We start from the raw sequence: 19,979 nt of genomic DNA, 5'->3' as shown, positions 1-19,979 counted from the left end.
TGTTGCGTCCATCTCGTCCGTATTGTTGGGAACCAGGTCACTGTGTGTCGATTTCAGAGCACATCAGCTTTCTGGTCCCCTCAAGCAATTGACAAATGCAGTAGGCATTGCGTAGGACCACTCTCCCCCTGCTTTTCGTAAATGATCGACAAGCTGTACGCATGTATTGTACACGGGGGCAGAAAGGGGACTAAACGCTTTGAGGCTGCACGCTTGCGGGCTGTTTGAGGCATTAGTAATATGTCTTGCGAGGTAGAGATGAGAATTGGACGTACAGGACTGTTGAGCATCTGCTGTCGCTTGTTACGCCCTTTCTTGATGTGGCTTTTGAGAGCGCTCGAGTCTAGTGGCTTCAGAAGTTCGAAGCTGCACAGCAATTCTGAAGACACAGACATGACAGCACCCCAATTATCAAACTCCCCACAGTACTGCAGAAACCCAGTCAGTAAATCGCAAATGATCTCTACACACAAGCCAACGTGGTGTTACTCACATTTGGTGCACTAAACACGGTAACCAAGACCCTGTCGTTGAAAAATTCATATCCGTCTTCAACAACCATGTGTGCCCGGCATATAAGGTCAAAGTCGTGTACGGCTAGAAACTCGGTGATGACGCGTTTGCCGAAACAGTAACTCACACCTCTTTCGTTCGCTTCCCAATCTTGTTCCATATCTGCAGGGTCGGACCACAGCAGATCGTTGAGCAGGCCATAGTCGGGAACGTCGGTTGGCCGGGCAATGTTTCGAATATCGTCCATGTGGCTGAGGGCAGGCGACAGTCCGCCATGTACACAGAAAATCTTGCCAGCCACAATGGCAGCAATGGGCAGTGTGTTGAAGCAATCGATAAAAGTCTTCCAAATCTTGACGTTGCACCTTCGTTTGCACTCGTCATAGAATCCATACACTCGTGTCACGTTGGCGCATTCGTGGTTCCCGCGGAGCAGGAAGAAGTTTTCGGGGAACTTAAGTTTATAGCAGAGGAGGAGCAAGATGGTTTCCAGTGACATCTTGCCTCGATCGACATAGTCTCCCAAGAAGAGGTAGTTGGCCATGGGAGGGAAACCGCACATTTCGAACATGCGAATAAGATCGGTGTATTGTCCATGCACATCCCCAACAATCTTGACGGGCGCATCGAGTTCGAGCAAAGCCGGTTGTGATAGGAAGACCTCACGAGCTCGTTGACAGATGGCGACAATTTCTGCATTCTTTAAGCATACGCTCTTGGTTACCTTGCCTGCGTAGCCTGCGTCTAGGAGCCGCTTAATGTAATCATCGAGGTCCATGTCTTTGATCTCCGACATGGCCATGTTGCCATTAGATTCAACCTTGGTCGTAGAGTCCATGGACGGGGACTTTTGGATATTGTTAACTGTGTTTTCTCGCTTGACTAGAATCGGCTGTCCCGGCGACTGCATGTGCGCAGTGGCGCTGGCATTGCTTGCGGTGGGAGGCTTGTCGGAGACGTGGTCGACTTCGCCTGATGCTTGCGCGGCTGCAACATCGTGGGTACCACCTTTCGCGCTCGACATTACGGGGGAAGGGGGTGGTTGATCCTCAAAGATGGCTGCGTCGGTCGACGACATATCTGTAGAGTTATGCTTCAAGTTGGGCAAGTCGCCGCGGCTGTTTCTAGAAGCACTCGAGCGGCCGCTGCGCCCCGATCGAACGGACGCAGCATCAAGCGTCTTATCGCCATTAGACTCGCCGTTAGAGAGCAGTGTCGAACTCCTAGGACTGTCGGTATTGTTTATAGATTTGCTGCTGCTACTACCCGGAATCTTGGATCGGAGTGAGCGGAATGATCGAGACGAATCCTTCGTGTCGGATCTGCTCATGGAGGGATAGTTCTGAAGAGGGCCATCAGAGCTGGAGCCCTTGCTGGTGGAGGAACCACTGCCTTCTTTGGAGGCCTGGTTGCCCATCGCGCGGGGGTTTGTCGCTCAAGTGGTTGTGGGCGGGCGCGCGACGACGACAATAATTCGAGGTCAAGTTGGGGTGAGGCGCTCGCGAGTTACGGTTGCAGTGGTGAGTGTCTCAAATGTCGCGTGGTAGGGTGGCGTTGGCGCTCTTGGCTGCAAGGACGGACTATGCTGAGTCTGAAATCGTCTATTCTGTCTGTGACTGTCTCCAATAAAAGAAAATAGTAAGGCGAATACTATTTTTCAAGCCCAAAATGATGCCGTCGAAATATGTGGTTACTTGTTGGGAAAAGTAAAAAAAGAGGGTAAGCTGGAAGGAATGCTCGAAAAGTGATGGTGTATGTACTAATGCCGGTTTTTTCGCCCCAACTTTCCTTGGATTCCGTGACTCGTCCTCGCCCTACGGAGGGTGGAATAATCGGCCGAGAACAGAGAAGAAGGCAGAGCGAGGAATCGTGAATGCGTCCGTGGTGTAATAATTGTTAGGCGATGGCCTCGGAGATATATTCAATAGTGAGACAAAGTATGGCTGGAGAGAGACAGGGCGTGAAAACTTTGGTTGGGAGCTCGGACGCGAAATGACGTCGATGTTGCTGGAGAAGCGTTACGTTGTGTCCGGTCGCCGTGAAGATCTGAGTCTGGTCTGGATGCTTGATGCGTCAATGCAACACCAGACGGCCTGCCGATTCGGATAAAACGAACAGGTTCTCGACTAGAGTGTGAGTAATACCATTAGCATTGGGGGTCCGATCCGACAACGGCAATGCGGCAATCGTGCAAACCAACGAGAAAGGTCAAAACAAAAAGATTGGTCTCTGCTAGTGCTGTTCCCAAGCTGCCTGTGCCTTTGACCTTGGGTCCAGTCACCGCGGATATCGGCGATACGGGCTTAAAATCGAAGCAGTCTGACAAAGGCCGGGGATTGATGATGAATACTGGGGAACAACGGCCGAACAAGACAAGGCAAGGCAAGCTCAAAGGCAATGGTAATAACTAACAGAGGCCTTTGAGACGAGACAGGACAGGACAGGACAGGGAATGGTTAACGGCTGCAGAGAGGTCTTTGCCGACTGCGACGTTGGCCAGGTCGGGACAGTTCCAGTTTCAGTTCCAGCTCCAGTGCTCTGCATGAACTGGCGGACCAGACAAGACAATAGTGACGAGGCAGCAACAGCAAAGATCAAGTTGCGCGAGCAGATTTGGTGTGCGTTTGTCGATGTGCAGATGCGTCAATGCAACTTGAGCCAGGCGAGACACAGCCGGGGGATGGACAGCAACAGAACCTGCGACAAATCAAACGCAGATGTGCAAACGCCAGTGCCAGTGCCAGGACAAGTGCCAGGATTGGCGCAGATGCAGACTGGATGTAAAACAGAAACTGGAAGCGACGGTGACTCAAATGATTTGCCCTGTCTAGGTGTCTCTGCGATGGAGTTTGGTCGTGAACTTGGGAAAGGGACAGGACCAGACAAGGCTACCAGACCAGATCCCCTTCAGCCCGGAGTTGAGTCCTCAGCGCAAGTCGCAGAAAGCAAGGCAGGAGCGACCACCAAGAGTTGGGACGAAATGAGGGCAAGGAGAAGTGATGAAACGTGAACAGGCGAGTGACGAGACGGGTTGAAGTACCTACAAATAGATCCAACGGTGTTTGAGACGTGCGCAAATGTCTGGGAGAAGTTGCTTCTGCCGGGCTGTCGTAATAGATGTTTTATGGTCAACTGCCAATGGCTAAAGAGCTGCAACGAAGACAGCGATCGGTGGCGAGGGTTTGGATGGATGGGCGACGACCAGCCTTTTTGTCTTCGTCGTCGGTGACCAACTCGTACTTGATACAATACCAAGCCAACGACGAAAACTAACGCGAGGCAAGGGCGGTTCCTCCTCTTGGTCGAGTGCGGGTGAGCGAATGTCTGTTGATTTGCCGTGGACCCGAGTCAAGTCTGATTGTGTCTAGACCTTGGCTTTCACCTTGAACCAAGTCGCCAAGAAGAGATAGATGCGAGGATCTTTGCAAGGCCCAGAAAAGTGGGAGAGATGAGTGTTTTGAGATATGCACAAAACGGCCACCTACCTTGGCTTGCAAAATGGCCGGGAAGTCCGTTGAAGCACAGTCAAGTTCAAGCTCCAGTTGCTTTATCGACTAGCTTCTGGGTGTCTGGTGCTTCGACTCAATGTGCTTGGATCTACCCCGGTTCGTTACCAGAAATGGCTGGAGAAATGGCCCCGGATTGGCGTTGGGCTTGCGTCTAGTCTGGTGTTGGCGCCGCGCAGACAATTTGTTTGCGGCACCAGGAGCGGATCTCGGTGACGGCGTCGCCTTTGTCAACGGTGATGGTGAAGAGGCTCAAAGATGAAGTGATGGAGAAGATGATTTGAAATTGATTTCACTTGATTTGCGTTGAGTGGTGCTCTGCGTGGTTCTAGCAGCAGTAGCAGGCAGTGTCCATTAGAGCTGCGACTTGAAGTGAGGCGACTCCAGATGTCTGATAAGGCGGTTGGATTGTGGCGAAGCTCAATTGGAGCTATCAAGAAGCTAGAGCGGGCGGACCGAGTACGGAATAGCCAGCTTGCGTATGGAGTAGTAACCAAGCAAATACTTCAAAATTGTGTTATCAATGTGTTGATTTGCTGCCTGTAGTTACTCTGTATTCACTGGACGCGGAATTAAAATTTGATCAAAGACGAGCACAATGTGAGAGTGAGTGAGTGCATGTGGTGTGCAGACGAGGCCAGGCGAGGCGAGGCCAGACCACCCCGGATATATACTTCAGTATCTGCCAATCCAGACGCTCCAGAATTGCGAAAACTAAACTTGACAAAACGAGAAGCTGACTATCCTCGTCCGTCCGCACGGCGCCGCCCCCAATTCCTCCGCACAATACGCACTTGCAGGAAAAAATGGTAGGGGTAAGAGGTCGGTAGTGTATTTTCTATATTACCAAATTGACTTGGACCTGGTCTGTGTGAGAAAGACGACTTGTTGGTCGTCGACGCAGCTCAAACCACGCGGGTCTATCTGCGAATGGAGGTGCTCAGCTGACCAAGTGATGGACCAGGAGAACAAACTAGTGGCGCAAGTGAAATGAGTGAACAAAATGAAGGAAATGGTACTGTAGCTTTGAGAGTGTTTGTGAGCGGGATTCTGGATGGTGAGAGAATTTCTAAACAACGAGGACCAGGATGGAAAATAGGATCCAATATCTCTGTACTCCGTATGCTGTACAGAGTTGATGTATTGGTTTCGACTTGTGGCCGGAGATACTGAGACTGAGAAACTGGATTGACCCCCAATGGGGCCTTCAAACACACCCAAAACTAGAACAGGGCTCTGGATGGGGTCCAAGGTCTGGTCCGGTCTGGTACCAGGAATCGGCTGCATCTGGTTGAATCTAATGTGCCATCTCGATTGACGCCAGACCACCAGACTTCAATTTGATCTTCCAGATATCTGGTCCATGTCGCCTGCAGGCACTGCCAACGCCTGAACCAAGCCGCTTGAGCCACAGATGCCCCGGAGGGGACCCACCAGACAGGCTTGAATCTCCCAGACACTCTCTCATCAAAAGTATTTGGTTCATGTTTGCCCAACTCCAAGTGCACACTAACATATCACGGTAAGTTTGTAGCGTACAACACGATGCGCAATACCTTATATTAGTTTAAATACTGTCGACCTGCCACCGTAGATGCCACAGTCAACGTTCCTGTCCCTACTTGATTAAGTTTTTCAGCACCAGACTCCAGTGCATTGCATGCTTCCCCAAATGGACCCTGTGCCCTGCTTGCTGGGAGGCTGCTTCTTGCAGCGCGAGCACCTGCCTGAACCCGAACCGCCCAGGGGATAATTGTCAGCCATGAGGTCAACTTGATTGGTTGACCACACTGTTCCCCCTCAATACGACAATACCTGACACCAGACAGTCTGGTACATTTGACCATTCACGGAACTGCAACATGTCAACTCTTCACATGTCTACAGCAACACAAGGCATCATTCTGGCAACAGAGTCAATGTGCAACCAGTACCATGCAAACGCTGACATCGTCCGTCGTCCAAGTGACACACGCAACTTTGAATGTGCGTGCTTTCTCCGACTTCTCCTTCCCATTCATCAACATCACAACTGGCCCTCCATGCATCCAGACCAGCGCCTCCGCCCGCACTGCATCTCACGGCAGCCTTTGCCTCCACCCTCCACTTCGACCAACGCCATAGCCTGGCATCCATCCCATCTTGTCAGCAATTCGTTCCTTGGCATCATGTTCTTCCCGCTGCTGGAATCTCGTCTGGTTAGTGTAAACGTATGCTCAAGATCAACAGGACAAGCACTAATTCACACTAGTTGCTTGTCAAAGGTATGCTTCCTTTTGAGGTTGCAGCGATCGGCGACGCCACAATAAACTTCACCAGACTTGGAGAAAGAAGTTCAAATAATACTCGGCGCAAACCGCTGGCCCCATGCTAGGTACCATCTGCCTCACCGAGTTTTTGCCTGCAGGCAAAGTCTCTGGCGAAATTATGGACGTTGACTTATCTGTTTATCCCCTCCACCGGTTGCCGTCCCATACCCATTGTTGGTCCAACCAGATCAACGGTCATTTACAAATTTCAAATATTTGTGGTTACTCAGGTAAGACTACTCCGTACGGAGAAGATAATAATAGTTGTTGGGCTCCAACTCATGGACCTAAAGGCGGTGGGGATTGTTGGGTTACCTTTTCTTTCATTCTGGCCCCCCTCAATAGTTTGTGATATGCTGGAAACTTTTCGTGGGCGTAATCAACCTTGTAGGTTGGTGTGGCATGGACATGGACCGGGAAACCAGGATTAAGATTTGGGGACAATCTCACCATTGCCGCCATCAACACCATTCCGACGTCCGACTGGCTCACGAGAAGCGATGCTGCCCTTGTCATCGAGAAAACACGGCAAAGGAACGGAACGAGAACAACACAAACTCCCCCTTTGGACTCTCTCTTGTCGCACACCGGCGGCCACGAGGCATCGCGGCCCCCACATCGGCCCCGATGATTGTTGTGTCTGGCGGTGGCTTGTTCCCCAGCTTCCGCTGTTGGTTGGATTGCAACGCCGGCAAAGTCTCAATTCATCCACTCAAACGGTTGCGAACGCAAGGCAATTCGTCTGCAACAACCCCGTATGCACAGGAGAAGTTGCCTGCACCGATGGCACCTTTGGTAGCATCGCGCAGGGCGATTTCGAGCAAGCCCATGCGGCTCCGCCGTGTCTCATAGCAAACTTTCAGAAGTCGCATGCCACCCGATCTGCCACGTAAGTCGACTAATACCAGTAGCATGCGTATTCCGGATCACTTTTTTTGCCGGTGAGTGCACAGTACTGTACTTGCATTACGCCTCTTTCTTTGTTCGCTCGGACATCTTAGTGTTCTGTGCTTCGAGCGTTGTGATCCTGCCCGACAGATGCCACAAGGGTTGCCGTGTTTGCCGTCAGCTCCAATTAGCTATTTGCCCTTGATCCAGTCTGTTTGGAATTGTCTTAGACGTCAAATACCTAAGCATGGTGATACCAGCCTTTGACTTATCACAGGACGTTGATACGACATCAAAGATGCTTACTCAAACATTCGTTCGGTCACATCGAATATCCAGACATGGAGGGGAAGTCCCTGTACCAATGATCCTGAAAATTTGGGATTGCATGGAGAGGTAAGGCGGGACATCTAAAACAGTCAATGTTTAGAACTCGGAAACTCGGCATCGTTGACGATTGAAATATGGCAGATCATCGATAATCAAGACAATGAGATTTCCCCGCGATCGTGAGAAAGGGGCAACACCACAGCTTAAAACATACGCCGTCAAGGACAAATCCGGTGATGCACAGTCCGTGGTTAAAGTATTGACCCATATCCAAGTATATACTAACACATCTCAATATGTCATAGCAGAAAACGCGATTTGCGATAAGTATGTTTCCCTTGTAAGAATATGTACTTTTGGACCCCTCATTATAGATGTGGCCGAATGAAACAGAGGGCACAAGCAAATGACACGGGGCATGGTGGGATCCGAGCGAAATGACGGTGAAGTATTGGGCACCGGCGCGAAATTGGAAATGATCCTTATCAAGAACTTTGAGAGTACTTGGCGCGCCGACCATATTCGCACTGTCGTCCCAAAACGTGTTTGATAAACATTGAAAAAGGGCAAGATAATCTGCGACAAAGGATACAGTCCTGACATCAAGGCCCCGCCGGTTCAAGAGGCGTATGGCGATCTATGATGTTTCACGTCAAGCTGTTCCGGCTGCGGCGTAGAGGTCTAAGACAGGCTATCCTAGGTGATGAAGGAAATTTCAACACCAGAGCATTACGTATGACGGTTGAAAGTACGGGGGTAACATACAATCTGTGATAAAAAGTATTTGGCCACAGTCAAGTATACGCCAACACCTAACACATCTCGATATATTGTAGCATATACTGCGATATGCGACACCCCTTACTACGTTAAATACTTTTTGCCTCCCGTTGTAGGAACGTGTCCTTGGAAATGATCACAGGCGGAGCCTTTCTGATCATGGACATCATCAACATCATGGACCGCAACGCCAAGACAAAGAGGCCAAAGCATTTGCATGAGCGGCTCGCGTAATGAATAGCGACGGCGGCGGACGGTTGATGATAGGACGGAAGCTCGTTGGAATACTGCAAATGTCTCACAGCCCTCCAAGTGGAGAGAGTACCTCGTGCGTCAAGATTTACTTCCTTAGATGCTTGTATGTGGTCACCGAATTTCTTGTTGCAATGGCGAGTTTTCCTCTCGGTAGCCCAGTATATTGACTTGCAAATGCTACCCGGTATCGAGCGATCCATAAATATGAAGAGGCAGAGTCGTGCTGGGTATGCCGCTCCGCCACATCGAGAGTCGATAGCTGAGATTCGACTTTTAGCAGGCTACTTGGTTTAAATGAGCTTCCATCATGCTTCAGCCCCTCAACTGATAATGACAGGCCTCGCCTGCAGCAGACTCCAGGGTTAGGCCGAGTTAGATCAGATAAGGCTATGCGCATAGAACAAGCTAGCTTGATGCGCTTGGCGCAACTCTTTTGCATCAATATAAGAGCATGGGAGTGGTACGTGACAAGCTAGACGGGTCATTCAGTCTGAGGCAGGGAGCTCTCCAACTGAAGCACGTTCTAGTTTGGTGTTCCAGGGTCAATGGCTGACAACTTGGAACACGGATAGCTGTGCCATTGAAGCCGACTGGACAGCCAAGAACAGTACAGGATGATCAGTCAGCATCTTGCCATTGGTTGCCAACCTTGAAGCACATGCATGCTTGTGGCCTGGGGCATCCATCAGCCTGTCACTGCCAAATGCTTGAGGTGTGTGTCAAGGTCAAGTCCATGTCACACATGTTCTTGGACTTGGTGGTGGCAAGGGCTTCTAAATTTGGGAATCTGCCCAACCTTGTGGAGGCTGTGCGTGCAACAACGGGGCAGCCAACAGCCAACGCAAGCAACTTGACATTCCCAATCATTGCCCAGCGGGGAATTTTCGTATGCAAGCCAGACTGGAGGCTCAATCAGAGCTTCACCATCACAAACCTGGGTTATTGAGGGTGGTTCCAGAAGGTCAGTTTCATCTCCGTGCGACACCAACAATGGGGCTTTTCCGGGAGAGAAGATGAAGCATCGTGAAGGGGATGTGCTGATGGCAGTCCAGTAAGTGGCCTGCTGCGGATTTGCACATCTTCTCACATCAAGAAGATGGACATGAAACGTTTTCGTGATCAACACAGCCGTTGCGCTGCACAATACTCACTCATCCGTTGTCACAGTGATCGTGGTCAGGAACACGACTTCCAAGAAACGGCACCTCGAGATACCCAGATAAAGTGCTGATCAAAGCCGATCAGTGGATGTGGTCCAAAGTTTTTGCCATCCCATCTATCGCCTTGGCCACAAGCTATTGCGCGTCGTCATCCACACACCAAGGGTCCAACCATGCAAGGTTGGCGGAATGATGCTGTGTCCTCGTGTTTTGGAATATTTGCTCATGTGGAAACTCCCCAAAAAGCTGGATCGCTGCGTTTGTTTCTACTGGATTCTCACGCCGACACTGGGTGGTACAGATACTAGTCCTAGCCACCGGTTTTGACCTGTTGGGACTCGTCAGTGTCCTGTCACGACGAATATTTTTATCTATTGCCAGGAATACCCTTGGCACAGCATCGGTGGTGCTACCGGGGATGCTGTTTGTGCATCAAATAATGTCCGCCCCTACCACGGAATGCGTACATGCCGTGGAGAAGCTCAGCCATGGTGATGGTAGATGAGGGCGCTATTGGAATCAGCGATTTCATCAATTTACAAATCAGCCTAGGGAATGTTTTCCGATGTTATTACTGCCAGGTCTATTGACTCTGCGCCATGAGCAGTTTTATCCTGATCAGGAAGCATCGTGAAATGAGGGAGGCTGACGGGAGCTAGTGAAACTCGGTAGACACTCCGTTCTTGTGTTACTCTCTGTCTGCCAGGTTGGATGGAACACTGGAAGCTACCTGAGCTGCTCGGTGAAGATGCTGTGAGACGAGGGATTTCAAACTCCCCCTCTAGCGAACTCAGGCGAGGCGAAGCAGGTATTCGTGTTATAGAGCGACTCATCATGAACCATCATCCACCAACATTCGTCGCGCAGAGTGCAGCCAGTTTGGGAATGATCATTGCGAATTGCCCATCTCCAGCCAGGGTCTCCCTGGTCTTTGACATCAGTCCATGAATGGGCAAAACCTCACAGACCCGCAAGTCAGGCTTGAGTGTGTCTTTCGTCAGCAAATCAGCCCTGCTGATGTGGTGCTGCGCCCAATTTTGGTGGGCAACACAGCATGGAGAGAGGCCACCAGGCTCGTTGCTCCGCTTCTCTCCGCCGTTGGCTTAGCTTCCATGGTGTTTACCTGTTCTTTTTTCGTCTGCGTCTGCGCCACGCCACGCTTTGTGCATGGTGCTACACAGGAAGAAGGCGGACCGTTCATTGTTGACTGACCCAACCTTGCGCCATGTCAGCAGCTCAGCCCAGCCCAGCCAGGAATTCACAGCTCTCGTTTATATAAACACGGCCGTTCCGACCCTTCACAACCTTTTCTTCGGTATTCATCATCCGGTGTTTGACGTATTTTGCGTTACTTCGTTTTTCCATCCTGACCTGTGTTACCGAAGCGTCGGTTTAAACGTCGACGACTCTCACCATCGCGCACCCAAGAATTTGTCTAGTGTGACATCACAGGCTTCTGACGGTTCTCGACTCGAGCACTTCGATCACGAATAGAACAGCTTCAGACTCTATACACCCACAACCACCGCAGCAATGGGCGTCGGTCGATTCTTTTGCGTCGGCTTGCCGCTCGTTTTAACAATCGCTTCTATCGTTGCCCTTCTTATTGCCACACTCTCCGGCGTCGCCCACAATCAATTATGGATGTTCCGTGTCGACGTCAAGGATATGAGCATAAGCCCGGCCGACTTGGGCAATATTGCCGGTAAACTCGGTATCAACCCTCGAGCCGACAAGACTGGCAACATCACCGCTGCCGATCTTGGCCTTGCCAACGTTTACGAAGTCGACCTCTGGGGATACTGCTACACTGATAACGACAACAAGCGACAGTGCACAAAGGCCAAGTTTGACTGGGCCAACAGTGCCCTCAACACCAGCTATATCGAGCAGCTGGGCAAGGCCACTGGTGTCGAGGGCTTCAAGCTTCCCGACGAGATCCAGAATGCTCTCAAGACTTTCCGCGTCGTCACCAAGTGGACTGAGGTCGCCTTCATCATTGCCCTCGTCGCTCTTGGTGTCGAGCTGGTTGTCGGCATCTTCGCCAACTGTTCACGGGTCGTATCATGTCTGACCTGGCTTGTTGCCGCCATCACCGCGGTCCTGGTTGGTGCCGCCGCCGGTCTGTCCACTGCCATGGCCGCCATTGTTGTCGGTGCTGTCAAGGGCACGAACAAATTTTACGGCGTCAAGGCCGACATTGGCACTCGATTCCTTGCTACCGTTTGGATCGCCACTGCGTTCGCCATTGGCGCTGCTTTCTTCTGGATCTTTACCATCTGCTGCTGCAAGCCTGAGCACCGTCGCAGCGGCGGCAAGCGACATCTTGACACTGATGGCGAGAAACTCCTCCCCAATGGCGGTGCCTACCGTCCCCTTTCTCACGACTACGAAATGACCAGCGGTCACAACAGTGGCTATTATAACCCTAACCAGAGCCATGGTGCCTTCTCAACTGGTCCCCGACATCCCTCTGGCCAAGGCCGAACTGATCTTGCTTACGAACCCTATTCTCACCGGGCATAAATCTTATGACCGTAATATGAGATATTGATATTGTGTTTCCTTATTTCTATTGCTTACATTGGCTTTGAGCGAACATTTGCTGGTTTGATTGTGCCTTAGGCTGGCATTATTTCTGGCGTTTGGGTTACCATGACAGGCTTGGCTTGATACGGAACAAGGCTACCCCTTGAATAGCTAGGGTTTTATGACATAGAGCATCTCTAGATGCATGATATGATTATGAATAAAAATTTGATAACTCATCTGCTTGTCGCTGGCTGATTGTGATTGTGATTATGGTTGTATCAACAGAGTGTCTTTGCGTGAGGTATGTTCGCAAACCCCACAACTCGCCCTAGAGAAATTGACTACAATGAGGAATGAATTCCATTTCCGATGATGAAATTCGTTTATATAAACTCACTTACAGTTCACTCACATAGGCTGCGCTAAAGCGCAGCTTGTGTGAGCCAACTCCCAAGTTGGACAATAGGATGTTGGTGTCCAACTACGTTTTTCAGCCCCAGAACTTACACCACCCCAAAGCAACAAAAAGGAAGAAAGCAGCGGCTTTGCGTACGTCTTCCCACCAGAAACCCATACTCCCAGACCAACAACCCCAAGCAAAAAAGACGACCAAACGTCCCTGATCTTTGGATTCAACCAGCAAAAGGTTTGTCCGCACCAGGGTTCGAACCTGGGACCTTTTGCGTTCCAAATTAGATGATTATGTAAAGCAAACATGATAACCGCTACACTATGCGGACGTACGATAATTGAGTTCTTATTTTATGCTATAAGCCCTCCAAAACATGCGATATCGTGTAAGTCGAGTGTGGTGTTGAACGACCCGACAGTCTGGTTTCGGATAAGGCTACCCGTCTTCCCGCGTCGCTCCTTCCTCGAAAGTCGCGTCTTGGACGCGTTAGACCCACTTTGTCGTGAGGACATCGTCATCTGGAGGACCGCTCCTTCCTTGATGAGAATGTGCGCGTGGGGGTGCGCGTGGAGGTTCGCGTAGAAGTGTAGGACTATTTGCCTTAGGGCTCGACACTCGATAACTGAAGGCGATGGCGAGGAACAGATGCTGCGGAGGCAGTCCGGGGTGAGGGGCATGAGATCTGAGATTCCTGTGGTGGAGGTGCACACAGAGTTCGGTTGGCTTTCATATATCCAGTCGAACCAAGACACAATCGGTTCCCGTGCTCATCTTTCGTTCGCGTTGTACCGGAAGGTGTAATTTGCACAGTGGTCAAGTAGAACTCGAGATTGTACTCCAGCCCATGAGAGGCACCATGCTTCGTGTGAGATGTGATTACAACGAGATGCAGTTTTCGCCTTTTATTCTCAACTATTACTACCTGCGCTGCCGAACCATTATGTCTAACTCTGCAAGGGCAATCCCATTCCTCCGTACGTAATCATCTTGGTAATCTGGTACTCGGCAATACCATACTTGGAACCCTCACGACCAAAACCGCTCTCTTTGACACCACCAAACGGAGCTGCTGGATCAGAAATGATACCAGTGTTGACACCAACCATGCCGACTTCCAGCGCCTCAGCTACTCTGTGAACACGGTGAAGGTCTCGCGAGAAGAAATATCCAGCAAGGCCGACCTCAACCTTGTTAGCCATCTTGACAACCTCAGCTTCTGTCTTGAAGGGGAAGAGTCCGGCGACGGGTCCAAACGTCTCCTCCGTAGCCATGGCCATGTTGGGAGTCATGTCCCGGATAACAGTTGGCTGGAAGAAGTTGGCTCCCAGATCGGGCATCGCTTGGCCACCGGCGACAATCTTGCCGCCCTTGGACTGGGCGTCCTTGATGTGAGCCTCAACCTTGGAAACGGCCCGGTCGTGGATAAGAGGTCCGTGGGTAGTGCCGTCCTCGAAGCCGTTGCCGACCTTGAAAGCGTTTACTTTTTCGGTAAATTTCTTGACGAATTCGTCGTAGACACCCTCTTGGACGTAGATTCGGTTGGCACAAACGCAGGTTTGACCGGTTCCACGGAACTTGGAAGCAATGGCGCCAGCCACAGCGGTCTCAATGTCAGCGTCATCAAAGACGATGAATGGTGCGTTGCCACCAAGCTCCAAAGACAGCTTCTTGAGGGTGCCAGATGACTGCTTCATGAGGAGCTTGCCGACACCAGTGGATCCAGTGAATGACACCTTCTTGACGGTAGGATCAGTGGTGAGCACTTCACCAATCTCTGGCGTGTTGGCAAGGGTGGTAACGACGTTGACGACACCCTTGGGAATACCTGCCCGGTGACCAAGCTCAGCGACAGCCAGGGCAGTGTAGGGAGTCTCGCCGGGAGCCTTGCAAACAACGGTACAGCCAGCGGCCAGGGCTGGGGCGACTTTTCGAGTAATCATGGCAGCAGGAAAGTTCCATCTACAGTCTATCCGTTAGCCAGAGTTCAACAAATACCAGGAGTAGTAATCTCGTACGGTGTAATTAGCCCACACACACCGACAGGCTCCTTGAGCGTCCACACCCTGTTTCCAGGCACAGTAGCGGGAATAGTGTCGCCATAAGTTCGAGGAGCTTCCTCACTAAACCATTCAAAGAAATTGGCAGCATAAGTAGCCTCGCCCTTGGCCTCAGCGACAGGCTTGCCATTCTCCCAAGTGATGAGCTTGGCAATATCATCAGCATTCTCCACCATCAAATCATACCACTTGCGCAGCATCTTGGCACGTTCACGGCCAGTCAGGCTGCGAAAGGCAGGGAAAGCATCGGCGGCGGCCTTGATGGCCAGCTTGGTGTCTTCGGCATCGCACTCGGCGCAGGTACCAATCAAGGTGCCAGTAGAGGGGTCTATGCCAGTCAGTCAGCATCTCTGGATCCAAAAATTGTAGTGTATGAGGAATTTCTTACCATTGACCTTGAAAGTCTTGCCAGACTTGGCAGCTCGCCATTCGCCATTGATATAAGCGACGTCCTGCTTCAGCAGCGACGGATCTTTCAACTAGATGGTATGGCTTAGCAATTGCACCGCGTTTCTGCAGCTACGTCATAGCTCGGAGCACTCATACCTGAGGAGGCATCGTGGACGCCCGTCTAGCAAGAATCAATGAAACACCAGGTGAAAAGCGCAGCTTGGATGTTGGAGCTACAAGTCTCTGCAGCAACGCCATTGGAGATGAACGCCACTAAGAGCTCGGTCTGTCTGTCGGTAGCTCACCTAGCTTCCAACAACAGATGAGTAGGTCAAACGGGGACGAGACTAGCTTCTTGTCGTTGTGTCCGTGTCTAGTGATGAGCTGTAGACCCTTGCAAGATTGACAAATTTGCGAATATGTACGTGTGCAGGTGTAGAAGAGAGAAAACGTCAATGACAATTAGAAATGTTTGGGGAAGGGATGGAAATTGCCGGCTCTATCGGTGCCGGGGTCATTGAATATGCGGGGGAGTATTGAAAGCTCGGCACCGTTTGGTTGCTGGAATTGGGGTCAGTCACAGCTAGCTGGTCACACGGAGTGGTACAGCACCTGTTCCAGCACAGACGAATGATGGATTAGTGACGTCCAGCATTTCTCCAGCGCCTGGTCCCGAGATGCCCACTTGAGCACTGTGGCTCTCGGTCCAGTTCACGCGAAATCGGAGCGGCAGGTCGCGGTCCACGGACGCCGGTGGAGAAGGCGCCGCGGAGGAGCGACGGCGCAGTGGAAGCTCTTACGTACTTTGCTGTTGGATTGATTATTTACCAGGGCGGGAATCGGAGGTGCTCAGGTGTTTTTTGGCCATTATACTCAACGCTTCTGTGCAGACTTGTAGGAAGCGGTGCTGCAATTACAGACTGAATGGTATGTATGCTTCATGGTAGGAGACAAAACTCCATGTCGCCCTCCTGACATCACTATAATGGCTGTGACAGCTGCGAGATTGACCTAGTATTCAATGGCTCTGGTCAACTCGCCATGCAAGGAACGATAAAAGAAAGGCCCGAGTCCCTAGGCACATATATATACGCTGCATACCGCCGTCTCCAGAGGCTGCGACTGTTCAACGGTCGAATCGCCTAGTCAACGGCCGTGTAAGACACCGAATGATTTGCCCCTAACGCCAGATACTCCAATATAACCATCATCCATTAGTTTAGATTTTCACGCCTCAAATCGCACCTGCATCTTTTCATCCTCTTCCCTTACCATCCCTCAGCCAAATCGCTGACCTTGGTGCTGTCGTAACGGTAACTGCCTGTCCAGAGTTCGGAAAGCCTGTGTCCTTGGCGTAAACGGCGACTCACGCACCGACACAGGCGACTTCATACTCTGCATCTCCCAAGTACCTCGCTCCTTGGGATCCGAATTGGTCGAGTCTCTGTCATCCTCATCCACATCGATATCATTCAACGGGTTAGGCCACATGGCGTACAAGGCAAAACCCAAGTTCAGCACATAAACCACGCTGCGAAATCCAGTCAGAGACACCACCAATAACAGCAAGCCACGGAAAGAACTCACAGCATATACAGAGTAATAAACAGCGACGCCTGCGCAATCTGGCAGGCTCTATACCTGCCGTACTTGCGTGCAAGCTCACAACCCTTTCGGAAATACCACGCTGCCGGGGCGGGATATCGCTCGTCGGCATAATCCGGCCCAACTTGCCCGTATGTGCTGACGGCAAAGAGTGCAACAAGGGCAAAATTGATGCCGACTGCGATGATGGGGTACCAAAGCTTCATGATGTGAGAAATCAGCTTGGAAAGCAGGAAGAAGAGAGAAATGACGGAAATGGCCACGTTAAAATCGGTAAGGCTGGTGAAGAGAAAGAATGATGTGTCAGTGCCCTGCTATCTTGCCCATTCTCATGCATGTTTTGATGGTGTGCCATGACTTACGTTTGCGACCAGATGAACGGCACCTTGGGCAGTGGTTTGTAGTTGGCGTAGGCGTACAGAATCATGTTGGGGTTGGAGTTGAGCTTATTCTCGAAGCCAATCCGCCACATGTCTGATCTGTACATGTCTGGCTGGGAGATGCCAAAGATGACGAGAAGCGGCACCAGGCCGATGAGCTCGATGGGCATGAGCCATGTTGTTGCTTTGCGGGACACTTTGGGCCATACTCGTCGTAGGAAGCGGTATGATGGTGAGGCCCGCGAGGTGAATGTGGTCAACTTCATTTTGAAAAGCCGTATTTGTGTAGAACTGTATTCGTGTCCGAAGGCTCGACGTCCTTTTGTGAGTGAAATTTCTCAAGGAACAAAACTATGGCTCAATTCCTCGATATCGTGAGCCTACCAGCGCTTCCAGACCGGTTCTCGTCGTGGCTGGGATCTTGAGCAACTGCCGGCGGGCCGCATCCACAGGACGAGGTCTTGACGTCGGTCGACAGTTGGTTTCGATTTGTTTCGTCTCTTCTTTTTTATCGTTGTTGCCGTCGTCAGGAGGCATTAAACCAGGCAGCTCAAAGCTTCCCCATGTCCAAGGCTCAGCAAACAAAGATCGGGGGCCGACCTGCTTAAAGACCATGGGTCTTCCCGCTGGTGGCCGACCAAGGGACCAAGCCAAGCGGGAGGAGGTCTGGTGGTGATTGGCATTGGGATGGGGTCCGGTGAGCTTCTGTGCGAGGACATGGAGCTGCATGAGCCTGGTGCATCCATCATCACATTTCCTCCATCATGGCCAATTAGATGCCGCAAGCCCAGGGGTCTTTAAGCGCCCGCAACTGCAAATCGTCGACGATTGGCTCTGCCGCCCGTTTGAGATGCAGACGCCAGCCAATGGCGTGTGGGGAAATGCCGCCAACGTAGAACTTGGATGATTGGGTGTGCCGGCTGTTGACTGTGATTCCGCGAGGGATCAATGTGGAAAAAATGCAAAGTAGGACGGCTGCAGATTGGAGCACGTCTATCAGCGGCTGAGAGGCATTACGGTTGGTCGGTCGATGTTTGTGAATGCAGCAGACCCGACGAGGTCGAGTCTGGTGTGGCCTCATTAAATGTATGTTCGGATCTCGTTGCCGACAGTTCAAGTCAAGTGGGGGCAACAAACCTGGTTCGACTTGACGTCTTTTCTTTTCCAAGCCAACATTGAAGCAGCAGACGCATGTACTCGTTTGCTGCTCTGTGCAGAGTACGGTGAATATTGATCCCATCGACATCTATCAGCCTAAAGCTGCCGAGTTCATCATGGCATGCATTGACATCACCAAGTCACGCAACCAAATTCGCAAATGCAAAGATACTGGTCAGGTCATTAATGCTTCAGAGTTGAAGTTGACCTTGCCAATACATACTACCGTGCATCTTGTGCAACAGCTACAGTTGTGATAGAAAATAGGATTCTAGATAGGCCTGGTAGGAAGCAATACGGACGTCAAGTCAATTTGAGACTTGTTTGACCTTCCCATCGCCTCATCTCGCACCACCACAACCACCACCACAACCCCCACCACCGACGCGTTCCATCCCTTTGGTCGTGAGCGAATTTTTTTTCGTTCTTTTGATGTCACATGTCTACGTATTGAATCAGTAATGTAACTGCGGAAAACACGAACACACACACACACCAAATGTATGCACCTTACGTACCCAACGTTTCCCGGTCCAGGTGCACTTGTCTTTGGCGCTTTCGTTTTGTGTTGCGCCTCTATCATAAGGCTAAAAAGGCCAATAAAGGATAGCAGAATGATATGCTTTATTTTGAGTTCTTTATAACCAGTAGAGACTCTTGAGGTAGTATATATAGCTAGTATCTTAATGAATGAGAATAATGCGCTACAATAGAGCGATAGTCTTATATTTATATGCCTTAATAATATAAGAATTTAGCATTATATAAAATAAAGAGCATTACATCTGTTATACTACCGCGTACTACTTATTGTACTGTTTTGTACTGGGAGGAGTCTACACGGGCACGTTGACATGTCTGGTACAAGATGCTTGCGCGGTGCCTATGGACCGGCCATTGATTGGGGCTGTGTTTGACAGCGAAGACACCCAAAAATTACTATCAAGATAGAACCAGTTGTAGAACCAGTTGTTGTCAAGTATTTTACTGTGCTGTGCTGTGCCCAGCTACCTTGTCCTTTGCCTACTACAAGCACAGGCGAGGCGGGACAAACTATGGCCAAACAGTATCGTGCAGAGTAACGAGACTACTTATACACCCTGCTGTCAGTTTCAGTGGCTATAGTCTTATCTGTATACAGAGCACATCACCTTGAAACATAGGCTGTGTCGAATGACTCTTCTGTCAGGTTCAGCGAATGGATGTAACTGCTTCAAACCTCAAGTACTTCCCCACTGGGAGTCTCAGCATGAGCGCGAGCTGTTGGTGAAAAAAATATAAAGAATGATCTTGTTGCCTATTGTCTGCTCGGACATGTTGAACGTAGTTTCCATAGGAATTTAGAAGTAGGAGGCAGCTAGGGAACTGATTCCTAAGGACGCATAAATCAGCCAAGCCAGTAGGCATACACGGCAGCAATACAGAATCGATACTGTACGAGATTGCGGTTTTCGTTGCACGTTCCAAGGCACTTGAGTGCAATGGCCGTTCCATATTGACTTACAATGACAATAATTCCAACGGTTTCAACCTGCTTTCGCTGGGTGTATGGCGTCGACTTTAATTTCATGATACTGCCCTTGTTGCTATTTGATCAAACCTGCAAAGAACTCGGCGACGCTATAGTTCAAAAAAGGTGAACTGATGAAGCCAAAAAAGAACGAAGTTGAGTCAGAAAGCTTTCAAACTGCGAAAAGTGTAGAT

At 50.5% G+C, this 19,979-nt stretch overlaps 6 protein-coding genes and 1 non-coding gene across 7 annotated transcripts; 2 read left to right on the top strand and 5 right to left on the bottom strand.

Annotated features, from left to right (window-relative positions):
* Positions 1–190: 190 nt before the first annotated feature.
* On the bottom strand, positions 191–1,930 carry VFPPC_08431 (serine/threonine-protein phosphatase PP-Z; the record flags this gene model as incomplete). The annotated part of the gene is made up of 3 exons (XM_018287146.1): positions 191–220; positions 276–428; positions 494–1,930. The coding sequence occupies 3 exons, from the start codon at positions 1,928–1,930 to the stop codon at positions 191–193; spliced, it is 1,620 nt and encodes a 539-aa protein (XP_018144030.1).
* A 2,932-nt stretch (positions 1,931–4,862) lies between these two features.
* VFPPC_16083 (hypothetical protein) lies at positions 4,863–6,155 on the bottom strand (the record flags this gene model as incomplete). Its single annotated transcript, XM_018293836.1, has 4 exons — positions 4,863–5,352; positions 5,394–5,515; positions 5,606–5,849; positions 5,929–6,155. 4 exons carry the CDS (start codon positions 6,153–6,155, stop codon positions 4,863–4,865), a joined length of 1,083 nt encoding a protein of 360 aa, XP_018144029.1.
* An 800-nt stretch (positions 6,156–6,955) lies between these two features.
* Positions 6,956–7,180, top strand: VFPPC_17818 (hypothetical protein; the record flags this gene model as incomplete). Its single annotated transcript, XM_022429499.1, has 1 exon — positions 6,956–7,180. One exon carries the CDS (start codon positions 6,956–6,958, stop codon positions 7,178–7,180), a length of 225 nt encoding a protein of 74 aa, XP_022285447.1.
* A 4,094-nt stretch (positions 7,181–11,274) lies between these two features.
* VFPPC_08429 (hypothetical protein) lies at positions 11,275–12,267 on the top strand (the record flags this gene model as incomplete). The annotated part of the gene is made up of 1 exon (XM_018287144.1): positions 11,275–12,267. The coding sequence occupies one exon, from the start codon at positions 11,275–11,277 to the stop codon at positions 12,265–12,267; it is 993 nt and encodes a 330-aa protein (XP_018144027.1).
* A 655-nt stretch (positions 12,268–12,922) lies between these two features.
* On the bottom strand, positions 12,923–13,013 carry VFPPC_18776. The gene has a single exon. It is a non-coding gene; the product is annotated as a tRNA-Val (tRNA).
* A 616-nt stretch (positions 13,014–13,629) lies between these two features.
* Positions 13,630–15,300, bottom strand: VFPPC_08427 (succinate-semialdehyde dehydrogenase; the record flags this gene model as incomplete). Its single annotated transcript, XM_018287142.1, has 4 exons — positions 13,630–14,644; positions 14,701–15,070; positions 15,131–15,221; positions 15,289–15,300. The coding sequence occupies 4 exons, from the start codon at positions 15,298–15,300 to the stop codon at positions 13,630–13,632; spliced, it is 1,488 nt and encodes a 495-aa protein (XP_018144025.1).
* Positions 15,301–16,410: 1,110 nt separating this feature from the next.
* VFPPC_14403 (hypothetical protein) lies at positions 16,411–17,383 on the bottom strand (the record flags this gene model as incomplete). Its single annotated transcript, XM_018292172.1, has 3 exons — positions 16,411–16,663; positions 16,720–17,016; positions 17,100–17,383. 3 exons carry the CDS (start codon positions 17,381–17,383, stop codon positions 16,411–16,413), a joined length of 834 nt encoding a protein of 277 aa, XP_018144024.1.
* Positions 17,384–19,979: the final 2,596 nt, after the last annotated feature.

Source organism: Pochonia chlamydosporia, chromosome 4 (genome assembly GCF_001653235.2).
Source record: "Pochonia chlamydosporia 170 chromosome 4, whole genome shotgun sequence".
Lineage (NCBI taxonomy): Eukaryota > Fungi > Ascomycota > Sordariomycetes > Hypocreales > Clavicipitaceae > Pochonia > Pochonia chlamydosporia.
This window is presented reverse-complemented; position numbering and strand designations above follow the sequence as displayed.